This window comes from Serinus canaria, chromosome 5 (genome assembly GCF_022539315.1).
Source record: "Serinus canaria isolate serCan28SL12 chromosome 5, serCan2020, whole genome shotgun sequence".
NCBI lineage: Eukaryota > Metazoa > Chordata > Aves > Passeriformes > Fringillidae > Serinus > Serinus canaria.
Window position 1 is genome coordinate 27,787,787 of NC_066319.1, and position 20,626 is coordinate 27,808,412.

A 20,626-nucleotide genomic window follows, 5' to 3' on the forward strand; every position below is an offset into this window, starting at 1 on the left:
ATTCTTAAACTGAGGCCTGAAGAAGCTATAGGTCAAGTGTCACAGGCAAGCAGAAGCTGCAGATGCTTTGTTTAGGTTTTATACAAAGGAAACATCGAGTCTTTAAAGACACAGAGCTCCCCAATCACCATTGTTTATGTTAGAAGTGATCTTTTCAACTGCAAGGTGCAAGATAATGTTGTCTCTGTAGGAGTGTGAAATACTTGAGAGAAGGGACAGACAGCAGCTGAGTATATTTAAACTAGCACCACTGTATCAAAAACTGTTTCATGTAAACACTCATCATGAGGACTCCACCCAATGCCACACTTGGCTATCAGATCCAGGATGGCAGAAAATTAGAAATGACTGACTAAACCGTATTGGGTAAGGTGTTTCCCACCAAAGTATGATGAATGAAAAATTACTGAGGACAAAGACAGTACAAGAGTGTTCTGGGCTTTGAAAAACATTCAAGATAAGTGAAATCACCGATAGAGAAAATGCTTCAACAAAGACAAAACATTTTAACTGTAGAAGAGAGGGCATGTGGCACTTATTTATGCAAAAGCCTGAAAACAGGGATGATGCTGGCAGTAAAATAGCAATAGGTAAGGTTATTCTTTGCATAGCTAAAAAAGACAATTTTTAAACAAGAATCCTTCATTGGAGGATTATTTGAGTAAACTTAAAACAGTCCTTATAGGGAATTCGTGAGAATGACATCTTAAGAGAATGTAATCGTGCAATAAATGACAACAAGTGAAAAAAGGTTCTTTTATTTCTCAGTGTTTCTCCACTGTCAATACTGTCCTTTTGCTGCAACATGTTGCAAAAAAACTCTCTGCCTTTTCCATTTTAAACAGCTACAATATTTACAGGCTGTTTCCAATAACACACGCAGACACATACACACTCACAGACACGCAGGTACATATATCCCTATCCCTGGCAAGGTAACCTTTTGCTGGTAGAGGCAATATATATTTTCATTGTCCATTAAAAACCAAAGCCATTCTCTCTCATTTATGCTCAACTCCCCTCTCCATTTCCTAACCAGCAGCTATTGTCAGGCTTTCAAGGGCATCTGTGTAAGAAGTTACATATCCAGCTATTTGATTGCCATCTTTCAAAGTTGTGACCTAAGTGTACTGGGTTTATCTATTCAAACTGTACATACCAGAAGTCATAAAAATTGCTCATATTCAAATGTTCATGACCAAGTGATGTAGGTATACTCCCAAAATCTTTTGGGGCAGCCATCTTAATCACCTTTTAGAAATATGCATATCATGCTGGGGTGAAACAAGTCACATGCTTTACCTTCCACCAAGGTGTTATGTACCCACTTTTTTACTAAGGCACCAGGAATTACCAGTATAATTTCTGAAAGAGTCCAGCGTCACTGAATGTACTGCATTAGAATATCAAATAGCAAGCCAGACAAGAAAAGAATAGATGCCTATATAATAGGTATAAAATTCCTTAATAAAATTAAGTACATAAAACCTGTGGTGGTACAACCCCAAATCCAATATAAGTTGAATAATATTGTTAATGGTAAGAAATGCAATTTATTCAGCTCCATTTTGTGAATTGAGAGTTCTGTAATTGAGAAAGGTCTTTAAAGCAGTGTCTTTGTTATCTACACTCCTAGGTTGCATGGTGGTGTGTGCATTATCAGAGAAGGCTGAATCGATCACAAGGCATCTCTTCCCCCTCCTTGCCCAAATCCAGATCAAGCTTTATAGCCTTTTGCCAAAGGGATAGACCTGTGCCATGTCTTCATCTCACCAGTCATCCAGGCTTTCAAAGAGTTCTTCAGTTCCCAAAGGCATTGTGACCATGGGATGAGGAATGACTGGTGACGACTCTCGACACCACCACTCAGAAACATGCCAGATGTCCCATGCAAAGTGGCTGTAGGACCATTCAGCCTATATGGAATTACCTCAACAAATAATCATCATCATCATCATCTTCCCCAAACTCTGAAACCATTTCACACATGTAGGATCATGAGAGAGATCCCCAGAATCCAGCACTAGTATCATCCATTGCAAGTAGCACAGAAGTCTAGGTGTCATCAGTGGTGCCACATACACAGTTCTAGGTTTTTGGTTTTTTTAATCAGAACATTTTAAAACATTTCACAAAGAAGTGAAATGAGAAAAGGTTCTAAAACATCATGTAGTAGCCATTTTTCCTAATGACATTATCTGCTTAATGGGGTTTTCAAGCCCTTTTCTGCAACTGAGTGTTTTAGGGAGAAGTCCTTACATATGTACACGTAGATGCAACGTCCAAAGAAATCTGAGAGAAAGAAAATAGATTGGGATCTACCTGGAAGCTACAACAGTAGGACTTAACTGGAATGTTTTTATGGCAAGAGAATATCATAATGCAAGGGGACAGAGTAAAAGCAAACATCTGTAAGGGTTTTCATAAAAGTCTAGAAAGATCTAAAAAATTCTGCTCTATAGTAAGGTTCAATTTGGACTGACAGGACTAATTTGAAAATACACATCTTTTCCATTCTACAGCAGCAGAAAAATATTACACATCAAGATGAAGGCCAAGAAAATAAAACAAAAGATTAAATCATTTCCATCTAGAACAGAGGTTTCCACAGACAGGTCTATCCTGTGGCGAATTGTGCCCACATGGCCAAGAAGGCCAACAGTATGCTGCCCTGTGTGGCCAGCAGGACCAGGGTTGAGATCATCCCCCTGTACTCAGCAAGGTTAGGGCCCACCTTGAGTGCTGTGTCCTGTTCTGGGCCCTCCAATTTAGAAAGGACATTGAGATGCTCAAATGCATCCAGACAAGAGCAACAAGGCTGGTGAAGGGTCTGGAGCACAAATCCTATGAGGAGGTCAAGGGAGTTGGGGTTCTGCAGCCTAGAGAAGAGCAGGTTCAGGGGAAGCCCTATCACTCTCCACAACTCCCTGATCTCTTCTCCCAGGTAACCAGTGCTAGGACAAGAGGACCCCGTCTTAAGCTGCACCAGGGAAAGTTTAGGCTGGACATGAGAAAGAAATTCTTCACAGAAAGAAGACTGGGCATTGCAATGGGCTGCCCAGGGAGGTGGTGGAGTCACCATCCCTGGAGGTATTTCAGAAAAGTACTTCGTACCATGGTCTTGTAGCTGACAAGGTGGTGTTCAGTCATAGGTTGGACTCTATGATGTGAAAAATCATTTCCAACCTAGTTAATTCTGTGTGATTCTGGTTTTGTCACTTGCACAGTAGAAACCAAAGACAAACTGTACAAACCAACATACAATCGTATGAATCTTAATGAGTTCAGGAAAATGTTTAGAGTTAATTTTCCAAAGCCTTATGGAAGAGTGAAATTCAAACTAGGTGGCTTCTGTTGAGCAGATCTGGAATAGGTATGAGTGCTATGTGAATGGCTTCACAGCAGATGTTAGCCGAGTACCTCAAAGGAAATGTTAACCTGTTAGCTGTGTACATTAAAATCCATCTCCTGAAGTCAACATACCAAAAGCCTTATGTTTTATAAAAAATAGAAATATTCATTGTCTTTGCCCTTAAAAAAAGTCTCTCTCTTTCCCTATCTGTTGTTTGCCAATCTAATTCCAGGCAAATACACATATGCACTAAAATTTCCACATTAACAAGCCATTAATTCCTATCACATCTTTTACCAGCAGTGGACATTGTCCTTACCTTGCCCCAAAGAGTGAGAGATTGTTCAGTCAGGGTTAACATAATGAAAGTTCTTTCAGTCGGCTTTAAAAAAAAAAAAACCAAAAAAAAACCAAAGCAAAAACCCCAAACCTATATATTGGTTTTCAGTCATTTGTTTACCTCAAGGCTTCAGTCCAACCACATGCAATTAATGTCAAACAGGGGCGTCTTTTCAAACAAACTTCTCTTTTAAATGAAGCAATGTTCCTAGTGATACAGATAACCTGTATTAATTAATTAAAGGTATCAATTAATTAAAAGTATTTACCTGAAGGGAAGGACATAGAAAAAAACCTTCACTAAAAGGCCTTCGATTCAAAACCTACACATTTTCTTTGTTCCTGATAGCAGCATTACCAGACTGCTACAGAACTTTCATCTTCTGTACTACATTTTCATATATGCAGGAGATTAATTCAACTACTCTATAATGTGATACATATGATAAATAATTTTACTGCTCCACATAGTTTCAAAGGTAGCAGATGTGTGAATTTATACCATGATTAAATGGGACCACATATGAATAAAGTGAACAGTAATATGCAACTTTAAGATGCACAGCATTTCAAGGACAAGTTTGCATAGTCTATGATGCAAGCAAGGTCCCAGTATCGTTCACTGGGAACAGGAGCTGGAATTGAGTAGCTATCCGGTACACAGACTTACCCTTTCATGGCCAGATGGCATACAGTGACTTGAGCTGGAATACCAGTGTTTCTTAGGTAGCTGTTTCTTCCTTTTTTCTTATGCCATGTAATTTCACTCTTACATTAGGTACCTAATGGACAATGTTTCTCTGATGTCAGAGAATTAATTATAATAATCTCTGTGGTATATCAGAAGTCTCTTCTAATTACAACACATATTAAGAAGTGGAGGTGACTGGGAAGAAGATGGCTGCTCCCAAAAGCTAGAACTGTATGCAATTCCCCACAGAGTCCTATATAATTACAGGTCAGAAACAGGAAACAATCACAACAGGTTCGTTTCTTTCTTACGGATTAAGAAAAGTGAGTCATAGGAACTGCAATTCAAGAACAAACCAGTTTCCCTCTCACACTCCCATGATAGTTCTGAGTTACTTGTTTCCCTGAATACACACTTAAAAAAAATACAATAAAACCTAAGATATGTAACACATGAATAATTCAACTTCACAGTTATAAATACTCAAATTACACTTACATAGAATATATAATCACAGAAAATAAAATTCAAGTCATAGAAAAGAATGAAGACTAAAGGGAAAGAAAAGGCAAGGTGGTAAAAGTGATACAAGTTTAGGGCTGTGCCTTCTATAAAAGATCACTGAAAGCAGAAGTCAAGTTTTGCTGGGTTCTTTTTTTTTTGTTTGGGAAGTTGTTACTGGTTTTTCTTTTTAAATTGGATAGAATAAAAAAAACACCTTCAAGCATCTGTGAAGTAATAATGGACCTGCATCTCCCACTACAAAACTAAAACCACTGTGTTTGCCAGAGAAGAGTCAATGAAACAACACAGCCAGCTCTGGGTGTAAAGAAACTAAGTAGCCATGGCTAGTGAAGGGAAGACAGATGGTAAGTCATATTGGGGCCCTCTTTAAAGCTGGATGTGTTGTACAGGCTTGAGGTACCACTGCCACCACAATAAAGTCTGATGTAGCACAGGGATACTCAGGTGCTTTTCTACACATTTGTTATTTTACCATTTATTGTGAAGAGGATGCAGCAAATGCACTTGTACGAAATACAGAACATAGAACCAAACCCATGGCACAGCCCTTACCATCAACATGTATATGGAGAGGGAGGGGATTAATCCCAAAGGCAATTTAAATAATGGTATTTTATATACTTATATTTATATATATAAATAAATGTTCTCAGCAATCTCAGGGTTGTTTTTAGTGCATTGCTGTAAAAAAATTAGTGCAGTTCTCATTAATGTTTAGCTCATAAGGAATAAGAATCTATACATCTGTTCAGTCTCTTCTTGCCACACCTGAAACCCTTACACTGTTTCACCAAACTGAAGGTTTGTAGTCAATTTCATTAAAATAAGGTGGATGAATTCCACGCAATCTGTGACAAGACATGGCAATTTTTGGCAAAACAATTAGAAAAATATGAGGTGCTCTGATCTTAGAACTGAAAAGTTTTTTGATTTAAAGCATTACGCAATGCATAACAAAATTTATAAACAAAAGATATGTCTCAACAAATCTATCCTTCATGCAAGTGTTTCTTCAGCAGCTAACAACTTAAAAAAAATTCTTACACTTGTTTATTTGGGGAAAGGGACTTAGACAAATCTGTGTTTCAAGTCCTTTCCTACAACCGGACCAAAGTTTTGTGTCCTGGGAGCTGCTTCTTCTGGACCCCTCTCTCTTCTGAATCATTGGAGAAGGGGAAGTTTCAGTCTCAAAGAGATTTACACTTCAGCCCCAAGTTCAAGGACTCCAGTTTCAACAACAGCAACATATTTATCTTCAATTTGAACCAGCAGGATGGTTTTATCTATATGTGACCGACTACTTGGATCTCTGCTGCAAGGCACCCAGCGGTGAATCACCTGGGGGGGAAAAAAAACCAAAGTATAATAAACTGTAAGCTCTACAGGGAGAGCTGTCATATCAAAGTTGTGGCTTATGATAACTCAAGACCCTTACAGGGCCAAAGCAGCAAAAATACAGGTCCTATATGACTTAGCTGCACATTTTTCAATGACAGCATACCCATAGATAAGCTGCACGTTGAAGTCTTGCTGAAGATATGCTTCTTAAAATCACAGATCTTTTACAACCATGAGAACAGCCAGTCTGATTTAGATTTGAGTAGAAACAACTTGACCCAAATCAGAACCAAACAGTTCATCCAAAGTGAGTAGCAACTATAAAAAGGGCACACACAGAGATTTGGGATATTTTGATGCTCAATTTGTAATAATCTTAAAACACCTCAGTGTTGTGCAGCGCAGAACCACAGATCACCAGGAGTCAGGTGTAAACTACTGTCTCTTGCAAGTTAAAGCTCTTGCCGTGATTTTGTTACTTATGCACTGTGAATTCAAGGTTGATCTTCTAAACCAAGTTATTCAAAGATAATTTTAAATTAAAAATATTGCAAAGAAGGGGTTCAGAAACAGTACTACAAATTATTGTATCATACTTCCTTGGATCTACAGAACTCAAGCACTTCGATCTGCTACTTCCAAGGATCTTACCTGATCCTATTGACTGCCAGAAGGCCCCTTTTCTTTTTCATACCTTGTATGTCTCTGTTTTTCTGCCTCCTTAAAAACACACCCTTAACTTCTGGGTGCCCCAAAGGAACCATGAGGATGCTCCATTAACATGGGTATAAGTATCATCAGCTTCATAGAAATAGAATTATCTCAAATTTCTCAATTGTGAGAAAAGAACCCTCAATTCAAGACAAAGTAAGTCAAAAAGCAAGTAAAACTAATTTTTACAAATTCCACAGTAGTAGAGCTTTCAAGAGTCCTAAAGATATAAAGGGAAAAAAATACAGAAAACCAGAGTCTTCCAAGATCAAATCCAAGAGACTCACTTAATCTTCATTACACACAGCTGGTAGTTTCTCTTAACACTGGGTGAAAGACATTTAGCTTTGTCCATTGCACGAGATCTATGCTGCATAGATACAGGGAGAGCAGTTCAGCCAGGGAACCATAGCATCTTTAGTTCCTCTGATTTAACAGTCTGATATTTAAGTGTCTGCTCAAGTCTGACTTCAAAGTGCGTATGTTGCTATATGGAATGAGAACAGGAATATCCTATCTCCAGACACAATAAAAAGTTTTCCAATGAAGTCCCAAATACTACATTCTTGTTGTCCAATTTAACACTGGTGCCTTTGAGACTGCTACAGGCATCAATATCATGGTTCCTTAAAAACTATGTATATGCAAAAAGTTGTACACAGATGAAAACTCATCACTGCCATATTGCCACACTCAATTTTACCATCTCTTCTACAATGACTGGCATTTATTTGGTACATGCAAAATGTTGTCGCTAGGTAGTCAATAGGTGGTAAGAATCTCTTGGAGGAAAAGGGTTCTTCTACACCCCAGTATCATGTATCATAGAAAGATAATGCTGGGCATACCCTCTCAAAATAGCTACGTTCCAAAGAGGACTGCTAAATGTCATTTCTTTGAAGAAACCTCATAATGTTTTTCTGCCTTATACACACATTGCGCTGCATACTTAGCAAGATAAACTATATTAGGAAAAATGCTTTTTTCTATGTAGCAGTAAAGTTTTAAACTACCGAGTGCTGAACTTCATACTGAGAGCAGGCATAAGGTAAACTGCTTAATGAGCAGCAACTCAGCAGGTAAGAATAATTTCTGCCTATTTGCAGGAAGGACCACAGCCACAGGATCAGAAAAGGAAGACTGTCCTAAGAGATTTATGGATACCAGTATGTTTAACCACAGGCAGCTGAAGCAGGCAGTGTCATCAAGTTAAATCCTTTCCTCCTAATCACACATAGGATAATCTGGTGCTTTCCCCCTTTCTTGTTAGGTTAAAAGATGCTCTTCTAAAAAAACCTGCCTATATGCTGTACCAAAAATAGATGAGAAGCATTCAGAACAACAGCTTACTCTGACCTTTAAATCCTCTTGTTTTAATCTTTCTATAGCATCAATCACTGTACATGTACATGCAGCTTGCTGCAATTCACAAAACACACTCACAAACTCCAGAAAAATATTGTCCAGTGACACCAGGCAAGAGGACATGTTTCAATATAACTCTTTACATTCACCATCTTTACCACATTCTTGATCTGCATTAGTATGTCTAAACCAAAGATAACTGAGAACATTTACAACAACACTCTACTAACAGGTGTTACTACAACATAACCCTACTGTCCTAAGAGTGGACTGTCAACGCTGGTAGATTGCTTCCATGAATAATTGCATTTTCAGGGCCTTTTCTTCATGTAGATCCAACAGCCAGGTAGATGCAGAGCACACTGTGTTACTGGCATATCTCCATTTCTTACCTGAAGTTTGCACATATATCCACAGTGATGTGGACTTTCAAATGGCAAAATCTATCCCTAAAACCAATTTATAAATAATGCCTCTAAGTGAGGTAAGCAGTCAAAAAATTTCTTCAAAACTGATCTATTTCAAATGAAAATACAGTTGTATTGAAGAAAAATTGTAGACTATGTCACTGATTCTTCGCTCTATTACTGAGAGAATACTGGAGCATCTTTACAGACATCAAGATCTTAAAAAAAAAAAAGTACATCTCAGTAAAAACCAAAAGGTGTCAAAGACCACACTGGATTTTTTTGCTCATAAAAGGAGGTTAAATTGGGAGATAAGTTTTCTAGCAATGCAGTAAATTTTTGTAAACTGCAGATGTAACATCTCGACAAAAAAGAGAGAGACAATTTCAAGTCATGAGCTTTCACAAGTTTTAGAATAGATTTCATTCTTAAAGAAAAGTAAACACCTACCATGTATCTATTATATACTAAAGAGATATCGAAAGACTGTCTTATTTGGCTCTACTTTGATCAGAATAATTTAAAATCAAGTACTGTTAATCTTTCAGTTAAGGACTTGTTAGTAAATTTGTTCAGGGATTGACAGTTTAAAGAAAAGAAAATGAATGTTGGATGAATGAGAACAATGCCTGAGAGATCATGACGAGCTAAAAGAAGGCAAGGAAGGAGTGGTGGCTTACAACATCTGAAACATCATCCTGCATCTTCTGCACAGAGTTGCAGAAATAGCTCTGCCTCAAATTAGGATTCTAGACCTGCTCTTCCAGCAACAGTGACTTTGAGGACAGCTACTCATCTAACTTATCTACTACACTGATCTTTTCATTGACATATAGACAGACTACTACAGAATCAAGACACTGCCTTTTTTAAAGTCAGCTTGCCAACTTCCAAGCAAAACTTACATGGCCTTCCATGCCTTCCTGAGGACTCCAGTCTTTCCAGCTGTTTCTTCCAGCTTTTAGCCGTATCACCTCATCTGGCCACTGCAGCTCTTTCCTTTTTGACACGTTGATCCCTTCCAGTACTTGACTGGGATCCATTAACTATAAGTAGGAATTGAGTTTTGACTGTTAGTTCAGCCAAAATTTAAAAGAAACAGATAAACTGTAACCTTTTGCATAATTCCAGAAAACTTGACTTTAACTCACTGAAATTGATTTCCGACCAATTTCAAGGTTGGAAACTTGAGCTCCAGGCTCCCCAGGTCTAAACAGCACTGAATTTGGAAATGATGCTGTGGTTTCAGACACCAGTGAATATGGTGAATATGCCATTTCACTGAAGCAACAGCTCTGGTTCCACTCCCTACCTCTTTCAGTTATACTAGCTCATGGCAGGACTGGGGAGCTGGCACAACAAAAGCATTGGCAGCACACAGTCTAGTAGCAGGGAAAGGTTAAGTGATGATGAGCTGTTACAATAGGCTCATTACTTCTTACAGAATATCTTAAGAAACTTGGGGAATTCACGGTTAGACAGAAGAAATACGTATCTACTAGCATGGTTAGTTGAGACCCACCCCATGTTTAGAAGTAAACTGGCCTTTCCACAGGGCAAGCAGGAGAAAACTCCTGAAAAATTCTTCCTATTTAAGGACAGAGAGAACTCCATAACGTCCACTATCCAAGGGCACATATCTGCTTTATCCTCCTCACACAGAGGATTAGTAAGCAGCTTCATAAAAGGGCCCTTGCCTGCAAACAAAACTATTAAGCACAGACCTGATAAATTAATTTACTTTGCCTACTATGATGCAATTTACTAAGGATTACTCTAAACTGAGGTGGTATCAGCAAGCAAATCATGTTTATTATGATCTAACCTCTTAAATAGATCTCTTGAGGTTTCCCACAAGTATAATGCCAAAGACATGTATGTGGGGCTAATAAAAACTAAGAAAGCAAGAATACACATTCCTGAATTTTCATAAAGCTGTGAAAAAGTAAGGCTACCATGATTAACTTAGTCAATAGTGAACTGTTTGTTGCTCAGTAAACCCTGAAGTGGATATAAACAAAGAATAAATACATATGAAAGTGAAAGCAAGTATTTTACACTTACTTTTGTGGAAAATCTACTTGGCTTCAAAGAACAAAAGCTTTCTATCCTGCAAATGAAGCTGTTTAGCTTTACCTGCTATAAAGCATAAAAGGTAAACTAAATATGAAGTGGAACTGAGTTCCACTGACATTCTCAGAGCTGCACTACAGCAAAACATAAAAATAATGTAAACAACGAACATACATGAAGGCTGCTTGTCCAGAAAATCTTTACATTAATTCTCCAAACGTAACTGCATACCAGATATTCTAGAGTGTGTATTTGTAAGAAGTGATTTCAACACCATACAAAGGAACAACTAAAAAAGCAAGTGGAAACATAAGTTAAATTGTTCTTCTAGACTATTCACCTGGATTCTGTAAATAACGTCATCCTTTTTGGCTTGCATTTGGTTTGCAGGGCTTGCACTGCCACCTGACTGAGTTTCAGCTGCATTACTCCCTCCTTCTGTCCCTAGAAAGCCCACAAGGGCATGCTGTTTACAGGCTGGGATGCTTTGGCTGGAGCTGCTAGAAGAGGGCAGTCCATGCTGCACGCTGACCCCAGTCTGGCCAGTAGGTTCCATTTGGTTGACCATAGACAGGCGGGACTGGATGGATGATGGGAGGTTACGAAGGGATATCTGACTGGTGGAAGAGCGCCGGCAAGGCACAAAGCCTGTTGTGGATGTGCGAAGAGATGAATGACGGCTGCCGTAGCAGTAGGATGAATGGCTAGCTACTGAGGCACGGGCAGGGGAATGTCTGACAAGGCTGGACTGCACAGAGTGAGAGCTGTGACTGGTGCCTAAAAGTAAAAGATACAGAATCAGGAAAGTTTCATAAAGCCTCCCACACAATAGATTGCCAACACACAAATGTTTTAGTGCACAGATACACAAAACTGATTGGTCTAACCGACATCATCTGAAACAGATGTATTGCAGAAGATCTCTGCTGCATCTCACACAGCAGAACATTTCAATACATTCCATTCATCTTATCTCAGAATTTCATATTTTGTTCAATTCACACTCTGTATCAGACAAGTACCTTGAAAAATGCTTCAGTCTTGCACTTTCTGCATGAACAATTTCTTACTTAATATTAGCACTTCATTAAGGCAATAAGAGAGGTACAGATGCCCATGTTTCAAAATAATAATGTTATTGTTACACATTCAAAGTTTGGGTCAGAAAATTCGATAGAACAATAGCTACTTTAAAACAAGTTCAAATTTAATAGACTTGAAGTTAAAAACAAATAGCAGTTCATGAACATTGGTGCAATTCCTTTTCCTATACTAAATATTTGTAGATAACTCTCCTCAGCTGATAGATCTAATTATGTTCAAACAACTTCATACATCTGTATTTTCTTTGTGAGTAAAGGCAATGTTTCAAAGACTTTCTCAGCTTTAGTGTTTGTCACCTCCTTAACTACAGATCACTATGGACCTTCGGATAGATTCTGCTAAAATACTGTGCAAATAACAGAACTTGCTCCACTGTATAAATAAGAAATATAAACATTCCCCAAAAATGAGTTCAGCATTTGCAAACAACAGAAATGAAATATCCAGTCCGTAGAAACCTGTTTTAAAAAGTTATTTAATCTACTTGTCAGCACAACTATACCCCTATTTACCAGATCTGTATGGGAACCTTGTATAAAACAGTACTGTAGATTGAGATTAAACCAGCAGCTCTTTAAAAACATAACATCACATCACTTTATTTTGCTTTTTCTTTTAATTTAGGCCTAAGAGTTGAAAGGCCTGTTCTAGCTATAGGACTGAATTTGTATGAAATTGCCTCTTTGTTTCAACTTTACCCAAAGTGGAGGGATGAGTTGGTGGATGAGCTGCAGGAAAAGTTGTGGGGTGAGCTGCAACAGGAGGGTGCTGTACTGCTCCAGGTCCCTGCCCTGTAGTTGCATTCCCTCCTCCTTGTGACATGCTGCTCTGTGACTCATTGATAGTTGCATTGTTACTTGTGCAAGAAGCTCCACCTCCAGCATCTGAATCTTCAATATTTCCACCACTATTGCAGCCAGCTCCACAGCCTTTCCTTAGTCTGGAAATATAATGCAAGTGATACATTAATACACACCTCCTAATCATTGGTATTCTAAGAAATGCTTCATGACATGCAAAAGGATCAGGAAAATCCACAGCACTTCCTAAAATCAGTTAAAACTTGACTTTATTTTCTCAGAATATGCTTTGAAAATATAAACACTGCTAAGAGACTGAAATTTTTTTCATGACAGCTATTCAATAACATTATTTATGACAAGTCAAGTGCTCAAATAAGCTTTTTAAAAATTATGCCACCTCTGAAATACAAGAAAGTGATAAAATTCCAACTCAAATGCTCACAGAACATCCTGGTTATTTTGGAACCATTTAGTAAAACTTATGCTACTTAACACACTAGGCATGTGTAACTGTTACACTGCAAAATCTTTGTCTACACAGACTAGCAAGGAAAATGTTTCCTGTTTTTTTTAATGTATTTGGTTTCTGTTTTCTTCAGTAAAGCACTCACAGTTGTTTGAAGTACATACTGAACACTCAGACAGTAGGTTAGCCACCATTTTCCAGCATATATAACCACACAGTTTTTTCATCACATTGTTTACACTAATAAGCTTCAAATGGATACAAACACCACAGCACATTTCCTCCTCCCTTAATTCCTACTTTCATTTCTCTTTTCTGTCACACTCAAGTACACTGAGCACTCCTTTCCATTTTTTTGGTCCCAGGACACAGAATCCTAGAGCATAAACCTTGGATTCAAATACTGTTGTGTGTCATGCTTTCACCTGTTATTCTATCAAGCTGGACAAGCTGATGGCAATAGGAGACAAACGCCACAGACTGCAGTAACTGTGGCATTTTTGGCACTCTGGGTGAAGCAGCATGTTCTGTTCTGATATGCTGCAGATGTCTAAGATAAATATAACCATCAGAACAGCTACAGGACTGTTCAGACCACAGCACAGGCTCCTAGAACTACTAAGAATTGGGATGTACATTTCTGAATGGCACACTACTGCCACTATTGCTTTTGGAGCCACAGTCATAGAGGGCCAGAAGTGCAGTGCAAGTTCTCATGGCCTATAAAACACAGCACAGCAAGATTTTGTACTGGATTACCCAGGGGTCACGTGGGGAAACAATTATATCATTCCAGTTGTTTGTTCTGGCACTAACATACAGCATTATATTACATACAAGCACTTGTGAGACTTTGAACAACAGCTAAAGCTTGCATAGCTATGGATGAGCATGCTCTAAAACATTAATATAGGCACTCTCATGCTAAATATCTGCCAGACAGGAGCCCTGCCAAACAGTCCTGATTCTGTAAAGATGGTACTAGAGACTGCAAAAGCCATCATACTGAAAAAACACAGTACAGAAGTTGCATTGTCTCTCATTAACAGACTTAACATTAGATCTGAAGTTGCAGTTCCTGCATCTAGACTTTGTCTTCTTTCCTAGACTTTGTCTTCTTTCCTCTGAGCTCTCATTTACAGCCTTGGAGATTAATCCTGTACCAAAGCAGTTGCCATATGTTACTGATGTGCCTAAAATAAGATTCAAGGTTTATTTATTTTATGGTGACTGGATATTATCAATTATGCTGTGTTGGGCCTGTGCAAGACTAGTTAATGGAGTATGAGAGCATGAACACACACTAATGAGAGCCACTTTCCTCAGCTCACCTGTGCCATGTAGACACTATGAAGTTTCTGATGTTTCCCAAGCTGATGGCTCCCCCAAGAATGTCCTTTAGCTGTTCATGACTATCTGAATAGGAAGTAGTCAAAGGTGAGACATAGATTGGGTATCCAATTGGCTGGTCACAAGAAGAGTTGATCATGTTCCTCAGAGCTTGTTTAGCATTTTGGATACTTCCTCTTTCTGGATTACGATTACGCAGGAAGACAAGCTCCTGCTGTTGTCCTGCCCACAGGCCACGTACACACTCCTTATTGACCTGCAAAAGCCAAGAAGAGAGGCTGTGTCAGAAAGTGAAGCAATGAGAGCATGTTGCTGACTGCTGTGTTATACCACAGCCTTTGTGAGCACATGCAGTATTGTACTGCAGAACTGCCAGCATTCACGTGCAGTTCTTTTACAGGCTGAGCTTAGAGACACAGGCTGCAACAATGAGAATAAACAAATTTAAGAATGGGATGAGAAATAAGTGAAAAGGAACTGATTTTCTGATACAATACTTGCCCTGTATGAGAAGAACCAGCCTTATTAATAACAAAACAGTAAAGATTTCAGCTGAGGCAGCAGTTTGGTATAGTTATTAAAATACACCCCAACTTGCTGTCACACTGTGAAACGTACACAAAGCTTACCTTAATGACCCTGAAACTGAGATAGCGCTTATTGAGCATAATGATCTTATATTCATTGGTGCCATCGTCCATCACGTGGCGCAGAGCAAGAAGGGACGGAGAATTGGAAAGAACTGCGCTCCGCCAAGCAGGGTCCCCTTCGTGTGCTATAACCAGGTTTTCTTCATGAGTTGTTATAGCTTCATAGAGGACAGAAGGATCATCATATTCATCTGGAGAAGTGAAGTGATCCTGTTTCAAATAAGACATGTTCATTAAGGTATGATCAATAATTCAGATGGAACTACATATAAAAATAGAACATTTCACACCTCAAACTTTTTAAATGATCAGTGCATAACACAAAGTTAGCCATTGCAAGTATCAAATACCTACTTAAGAACACTGTTAAAGACGACTTGTTTTACAACAGATTGGTTCTGTTGGCTTGTATTTGCTTAGTTTTCAACTTAAAACCAAAATGACTGGAAGGACCTGCCTATCACTGATTCAAGTAAATTTCTAGATAAATTTAACATTAGATTTATATCTATTTATACTTTTGGCAGTTTTTTAGTTTCTCTTCTTATTCATAAACCTCCAACTGTAAAACGCACTTAAGTAAAGCACTGATTATTCACTGAGGCTGTACTACATGAAAATAGCAATAAGAAGAAAAACAATATTTACTATTAAAAAGTTCACATTAATACTTGATGACAAACTTCTTCAACATCAAGACAACTTACATAACTATCAAGACAACTTACATTACTGCCAGTCAAAAACTGCAAAACACAACACAAACAAAACACAAAACCTGCAAGTTCAATTCAGTATTGAGTAACATTACTTTCTGGGCAAAAAATGATTGTGGTTAATAGCTAAATTTCAACACTGACTGAAGCCTGGGTGTGCTGATGCACTGAAAGTGAATTAAATCATCTTTCACAGAGTAACAGAATAATGTTCAGAACTTTTATTTTTTCACTGTTAGTGTGACCTGTTTTCTCTCTTTCTCTTTTCATTCTTTGACTTCAATCAAACCCATTTTGCAGAGCAACCCTCTGAGAACACTTAAGAGAGTTGTTGAAGTGGTACTCCTGCTGGTTTCAACAATCATTTGGTAATTATTCTGCTTTGCTGTATGTACTCCTATCACACACATTCTCTTAGATCAGAGAGTTTGTATTACATGTTGTATTACATGAATAAGTTAATTCAATCACTGCTAGTTTTGGGAGACTCCAGACTGCAATGAAGGCAAAAAAACCCCCTTTATTATTAATTTTTAAACTGCAATGAAGATTTGTTTACTTATTATGATTTTCAAGCAATCTCTTCTTCCTTAGTACCAACACTTCTCCCCCTTACAGAGTGCTTATCACTAAGTATGTTTTCTTGTACTTGCTGAGTTAATACATGCACTGGACAGAATTTGAGATCATTCCTCTTCACCCACACTTCACTATAAAGAAAAACTCTAATTTCAGCTTATGGAAAAGCAACCTTCTCATTCTCACCTGAAACCTGTGATTGCAACACTTCAAAGTTAAAAGAACAAGAAAAACAACTCCCACTGGAGGAGAGGACTATGCAGCTTTGAACACATAACCTTTTAAACCAATTACATATGTGTAGGGAGGGAAGAGGGAAAATATCAGAGAAGCTGTTCATAAGGGAAATCTCTAGGTAGGTATGAAAGAGGGCTTGACATGTTCTCTGATCTACAGGTAATGTAATTTTCAAGCTCTGAGCATAAACAGCTTTCCCTTTTTCTCTGTATCACCTTCCAAAAAAGCTGTAATAAAATCAAAGGACAAGACACAATAGTTTCTCATTTTCAGTAGTCAATTTCTATCACAGTCCTTTTATTCTCATCCTCTTTTTCCTTTCTCCTAGTCACTAATTTTTAAAATAAAAAATGCACAAAAATAAAAAACTGGACACATCTTTCTGTGTAATCTCTCACTTGATGGAGCTTCAGTGACATCCGTATTCCAGGGACCACTACTTTCCTCAGTAATTCCATGTCAGCAAAGATCCATTCATCTCTAATTGAAGATATACGGAAGTCACCCTTAAATAGGGCATGAAGGCCATACAAGAAGGATTCCAGGTTACTGTTAAGGGGGAAAAAAAATGAAACCAACCCAAATATTAACAGAAGAACATATCCACAGTTATCACTGAAAAGAAACTACTGAGCTGCACAGAAAGGCACACAATTCTTCTTTACCAAGGTAAGCTACAGGATAAGACAGGGAAAAGATGTGTGTGTAAAAAAATTTGGTACATCAGATGTCTACCTGCACTGAACAGGTAATGAACAAACTATACATGCAACACACTATTTACATGGACTAAAGCTAACAAATATCATGAGGAGTGCCTGATTTAATTCTGAAGATTTTTAACAGCAAAACTTTCCAGGATATTATATAACACAACAGACCAATTAAAGAGGGTATCCAACTTCAGTTGTCCATGCTTTATTACAAAATAAAAATGTTAACTTCTCATGCTTTAAAGGCACTGTTTTCAATTACTAAGCTAACTTAAGAGTGAAGAATCATATATGCTCTGATGAATCTTGAAAATCCATATCTACACAACCTTCAAGAGGCAATTGGCTGGTACTTAGAGGAGTTAACAGTTGCCTTGAAATTGAAGTAGAACAGGTTTTATAGTCAGCATCCAGCTGACCAATAGCTTCCACATCCAATTATGCTTCTTTTCAACCCATCACCTTGTGATTTCCTGAACCTTATAGCTGTGTTTTATATTTGCTTTCTAAAATTGAGGCTGTCAGTCTGCAAGAAAGTTGCCATATGACAAACAGATTTGAGCTGATGATTTATACAAAACACAACTGCTTGCCACAGAGCTGCCTAAACTGTGGTATTTACCACAATGGTCTCACCTAACATCCACCAACACATATCAGTTTTTCATTTTAAGGAGCTCTCCTCTTTTTCCCCTAACTTCCATACAGGACATCTAGTTGGTGCAGGAAATGAAGCTTACTTCTAGAACTCAGTTCTAAACTGGTTATAACCAGTCCTTACCCATACCAGAACTCCCATCTTGAATTAGTTCAATAAAACAGTATGCTTAGCTGCAAGTCCTCCCTCATTTGCTCTTCTTTAGTTACATTTCACTGGTTGTTGTAATGAAGTTACATAGCACATTTGCCCAGTTTAAGGCAAGATGGCATTAATTATCTATTTCTTCTATGAAAAGATACTAATCTAAAACCTATTCTAAGAACTCAGAAGGATTTTGAGGATAGCAAACTTACAGCAACAACATTTTATTACCTAGACATATGATGTGAAGCTGTTCCCAATGCTCTCCGCCCCAGAACACACAGTCCATAACACAGTGTCACTAGGGGTGAGTCTTTACTTGAATCCAGTGGCTTGTAATAACAAAAGAAAAAATAAGTTAGGTGAATGGAAAAAAGAAATGGCCACTGAAAAGGAAGATTCTGCCAGAAGGAGTAAAAAGACCCAAACATAGCAGTTCTCAAGTGTCTGTATGTACCTACCACAGCAATCACTCCCCTAAAAAATTCTGATTTAAATTCTGAGCAAGAGTCTTACAAGTATTTAAGAATACTTGTAAAGGTGATATATGATAATTTGAAACAAGAAATTGCAAGCTAAACAGATGCATGCTACATTCCTCATGGTATGTATCTTGCAGGCAAACTGCTGATTAGCTAAATTATAGGGTTTAGACAAAAATATTTTCAGTGAATACAGTGGATTATCACTGGTTATGAGTATTTAAGCCTGATTTACCTGACAACTTCCTTGGACTACAGTTTTAGTCAAGGGGTTAGTTAGGGGAGACTTGCCCTCAGTTCAAGGCCAGTAGTATATCCAGGGTATATAATGCCCTAGCAAATGGCATCATTCAATTAAGTCATTAAATCTGATTTTCAATATATACACAAAATATTTCATGTTCCTTTCTTTGAGGGAAATAATTTTCTTTGGCTGTTGTTTGTCCTTTGACCACAGGACACTAAGTCCTCTCCCTGTTAAAATAGACTTGAACTGATCTTTTATCCAAAGCAAAACTGAACCCCTAAGTCTTGGGCCCCTCATCAAACACATAAATTCCAATTATATTCCTGCCCCTTTAATCTCAATCAATTTCCGCTTCTTGTCAAAGGCAAAGCTATTGACACAGTTATTTTGTAAACAGTAAAAAGCCAAGGCATTCCTCTACAAACATACTAACACTCCTATTTAAAAGGTGGAAGGATTGTGGAAAGAAGAAAAGGTTGAATGTAGGATGATTGTTTACACAAGCCAACCATTCCAGTGCTCCAAGGAAATGGTATTTTGTGATCACTGAGAAAGAAGGAGTGAGTCTAAGCTGGAAATAGGTATCTTGGGTTTTAGGGATTTTTGTTTAGGACTTTTTTTGTTTAAGTTAGGGTTGATTTGTGAACACTGATATCTAAGTACGAGACATCAATTCTGCAGACACACCCTTCTGCATGTAGATAAATGTCTAAGATTCCACTGGTTGATTTGAACTGGCAAATAAAGTTCATTAATGAACTGGTTAAACCACACAGTGCTTACAGAATCTATTAAATTACATCTCAGAACTGGAAGATCAAAACCATTTCAATCAAAATACTTTAATTATACATAATTTAAAAATCAGCATTAAACCCATCTATAAGTCAAACTAACAGGAAAAAAGTGACAGCATCCTTACCTTTTCTCTTCGAGAGCAGCAATATTCTATCCAGTTCAAATATATCATACAGAAGCTCTCTCGTGAGATCCCTGCCAGACGGTGGTCATAATCCTCGTCAATATTGGGGTTAAATGTTGGGTCTACATCCACATAATTGCGGTCTGTGCACAGCCGCAGGCCCTCCTGCATTGTCTCGTTAGCTAACCATTCCTCTAGCTTGGGGGATGTTGTGACATAATAGATGATTCCCTGAAACAGCAGCAGTTAAAAATATGAGTCAATACTGCAATTAAAAAAACCAAAACAATCTCACTGTTTCAACTTATTTGATTTTTTTTGGTGAAAATTAACAGAACTAATACACAGTACCATTTATATTGCTCACAGGTACAAGAGATTTGCATAGAAAACACAATACAGGTGGTGTATAGGAGTATTTTTCAAAAACTAAGGATTTCTGAAACCTACACTGAAGGAATAAGGGAAAAAAAGGATAGGATAGGATAGGATCATCGCAGAATTTCTTTTGCAGAAAACAAATACATAGAAATTTTTATTCAGTAAATATGGAGGTTTAGATACAGAATTTCTAAAGAATTCTAAATTTTAAAAAAAGCTAAAACACAAAACAGTTTAAGACCCCAGTGCTAGGGAACACAACTTGGGGGTATATGGGAGTAATGGAAAATATTAACCTGAAAATTTTCAGCTCTCAAAGAGTAGCTTATGAAAATTCTCAATTAGTGCACTGATTAACTGAAAGGATCTGAGG

At 37.9% G+C, this 20,626-nt stretch overlaps 1 protein-coding gene across 9 annotated transcripts in view; it reads right to left on the reverse strand.

Annotated features, from left to right (window-relative positions):
- Positions 1 to 742: 742 nt before the first annotated feature.
- Positions 743 to 20,626, reverse strand: part of PCNX1 (pecanex 1) — an 89,102-nt gene continuing 69,218 nt past the window's right edge. For all 9 annotated transcript variants that reach the window (XM_050975906.1, XM_050975908.1, XM_050975905.1 and 6 more), the window contains 9 exons: positions 19,873 to 20,103; positions 18,453 to 18,553; positions 17,105 to 17,255; positions 15,154 to 15,384; positions 14,506 to 14,780; positions 12,604 to 12,845; positions 11,142 to 11,578; positions 9,634 to 9,774; positions 743 to 6,245 (listed from right to left, as the gene is read on the reverse strand). In XM_050975906.1, coding sequence (XP_050831863.1) covers positions 6,105 to 6,245; positions 9,634 to 9,774; positions 11,142 to 11,578; positions 12,604 to 12,845; positions 14,506 to 14,780; positions 15,154 to 15,384; positions 17,105 to 17,255; positions 18,453 to 18,553; positions 19,873 to 20,103 — 1,950 coding nt within the window. In that variant the 3' untranslated portion in view covers positions 743 to 6,104. The remainder of the gene's footprint in view (positions 6,246 to 9,633; positions 9,775 to 11,141; positions 11,579 to 12,603; positions 12,846 to 14,505; positions 14,781 to 15,153; positions 15,385 to 17,104; positions 17,256 to 18,452; positions 18,554 to 19,872; positions 20,104 to 20,626) is intronic.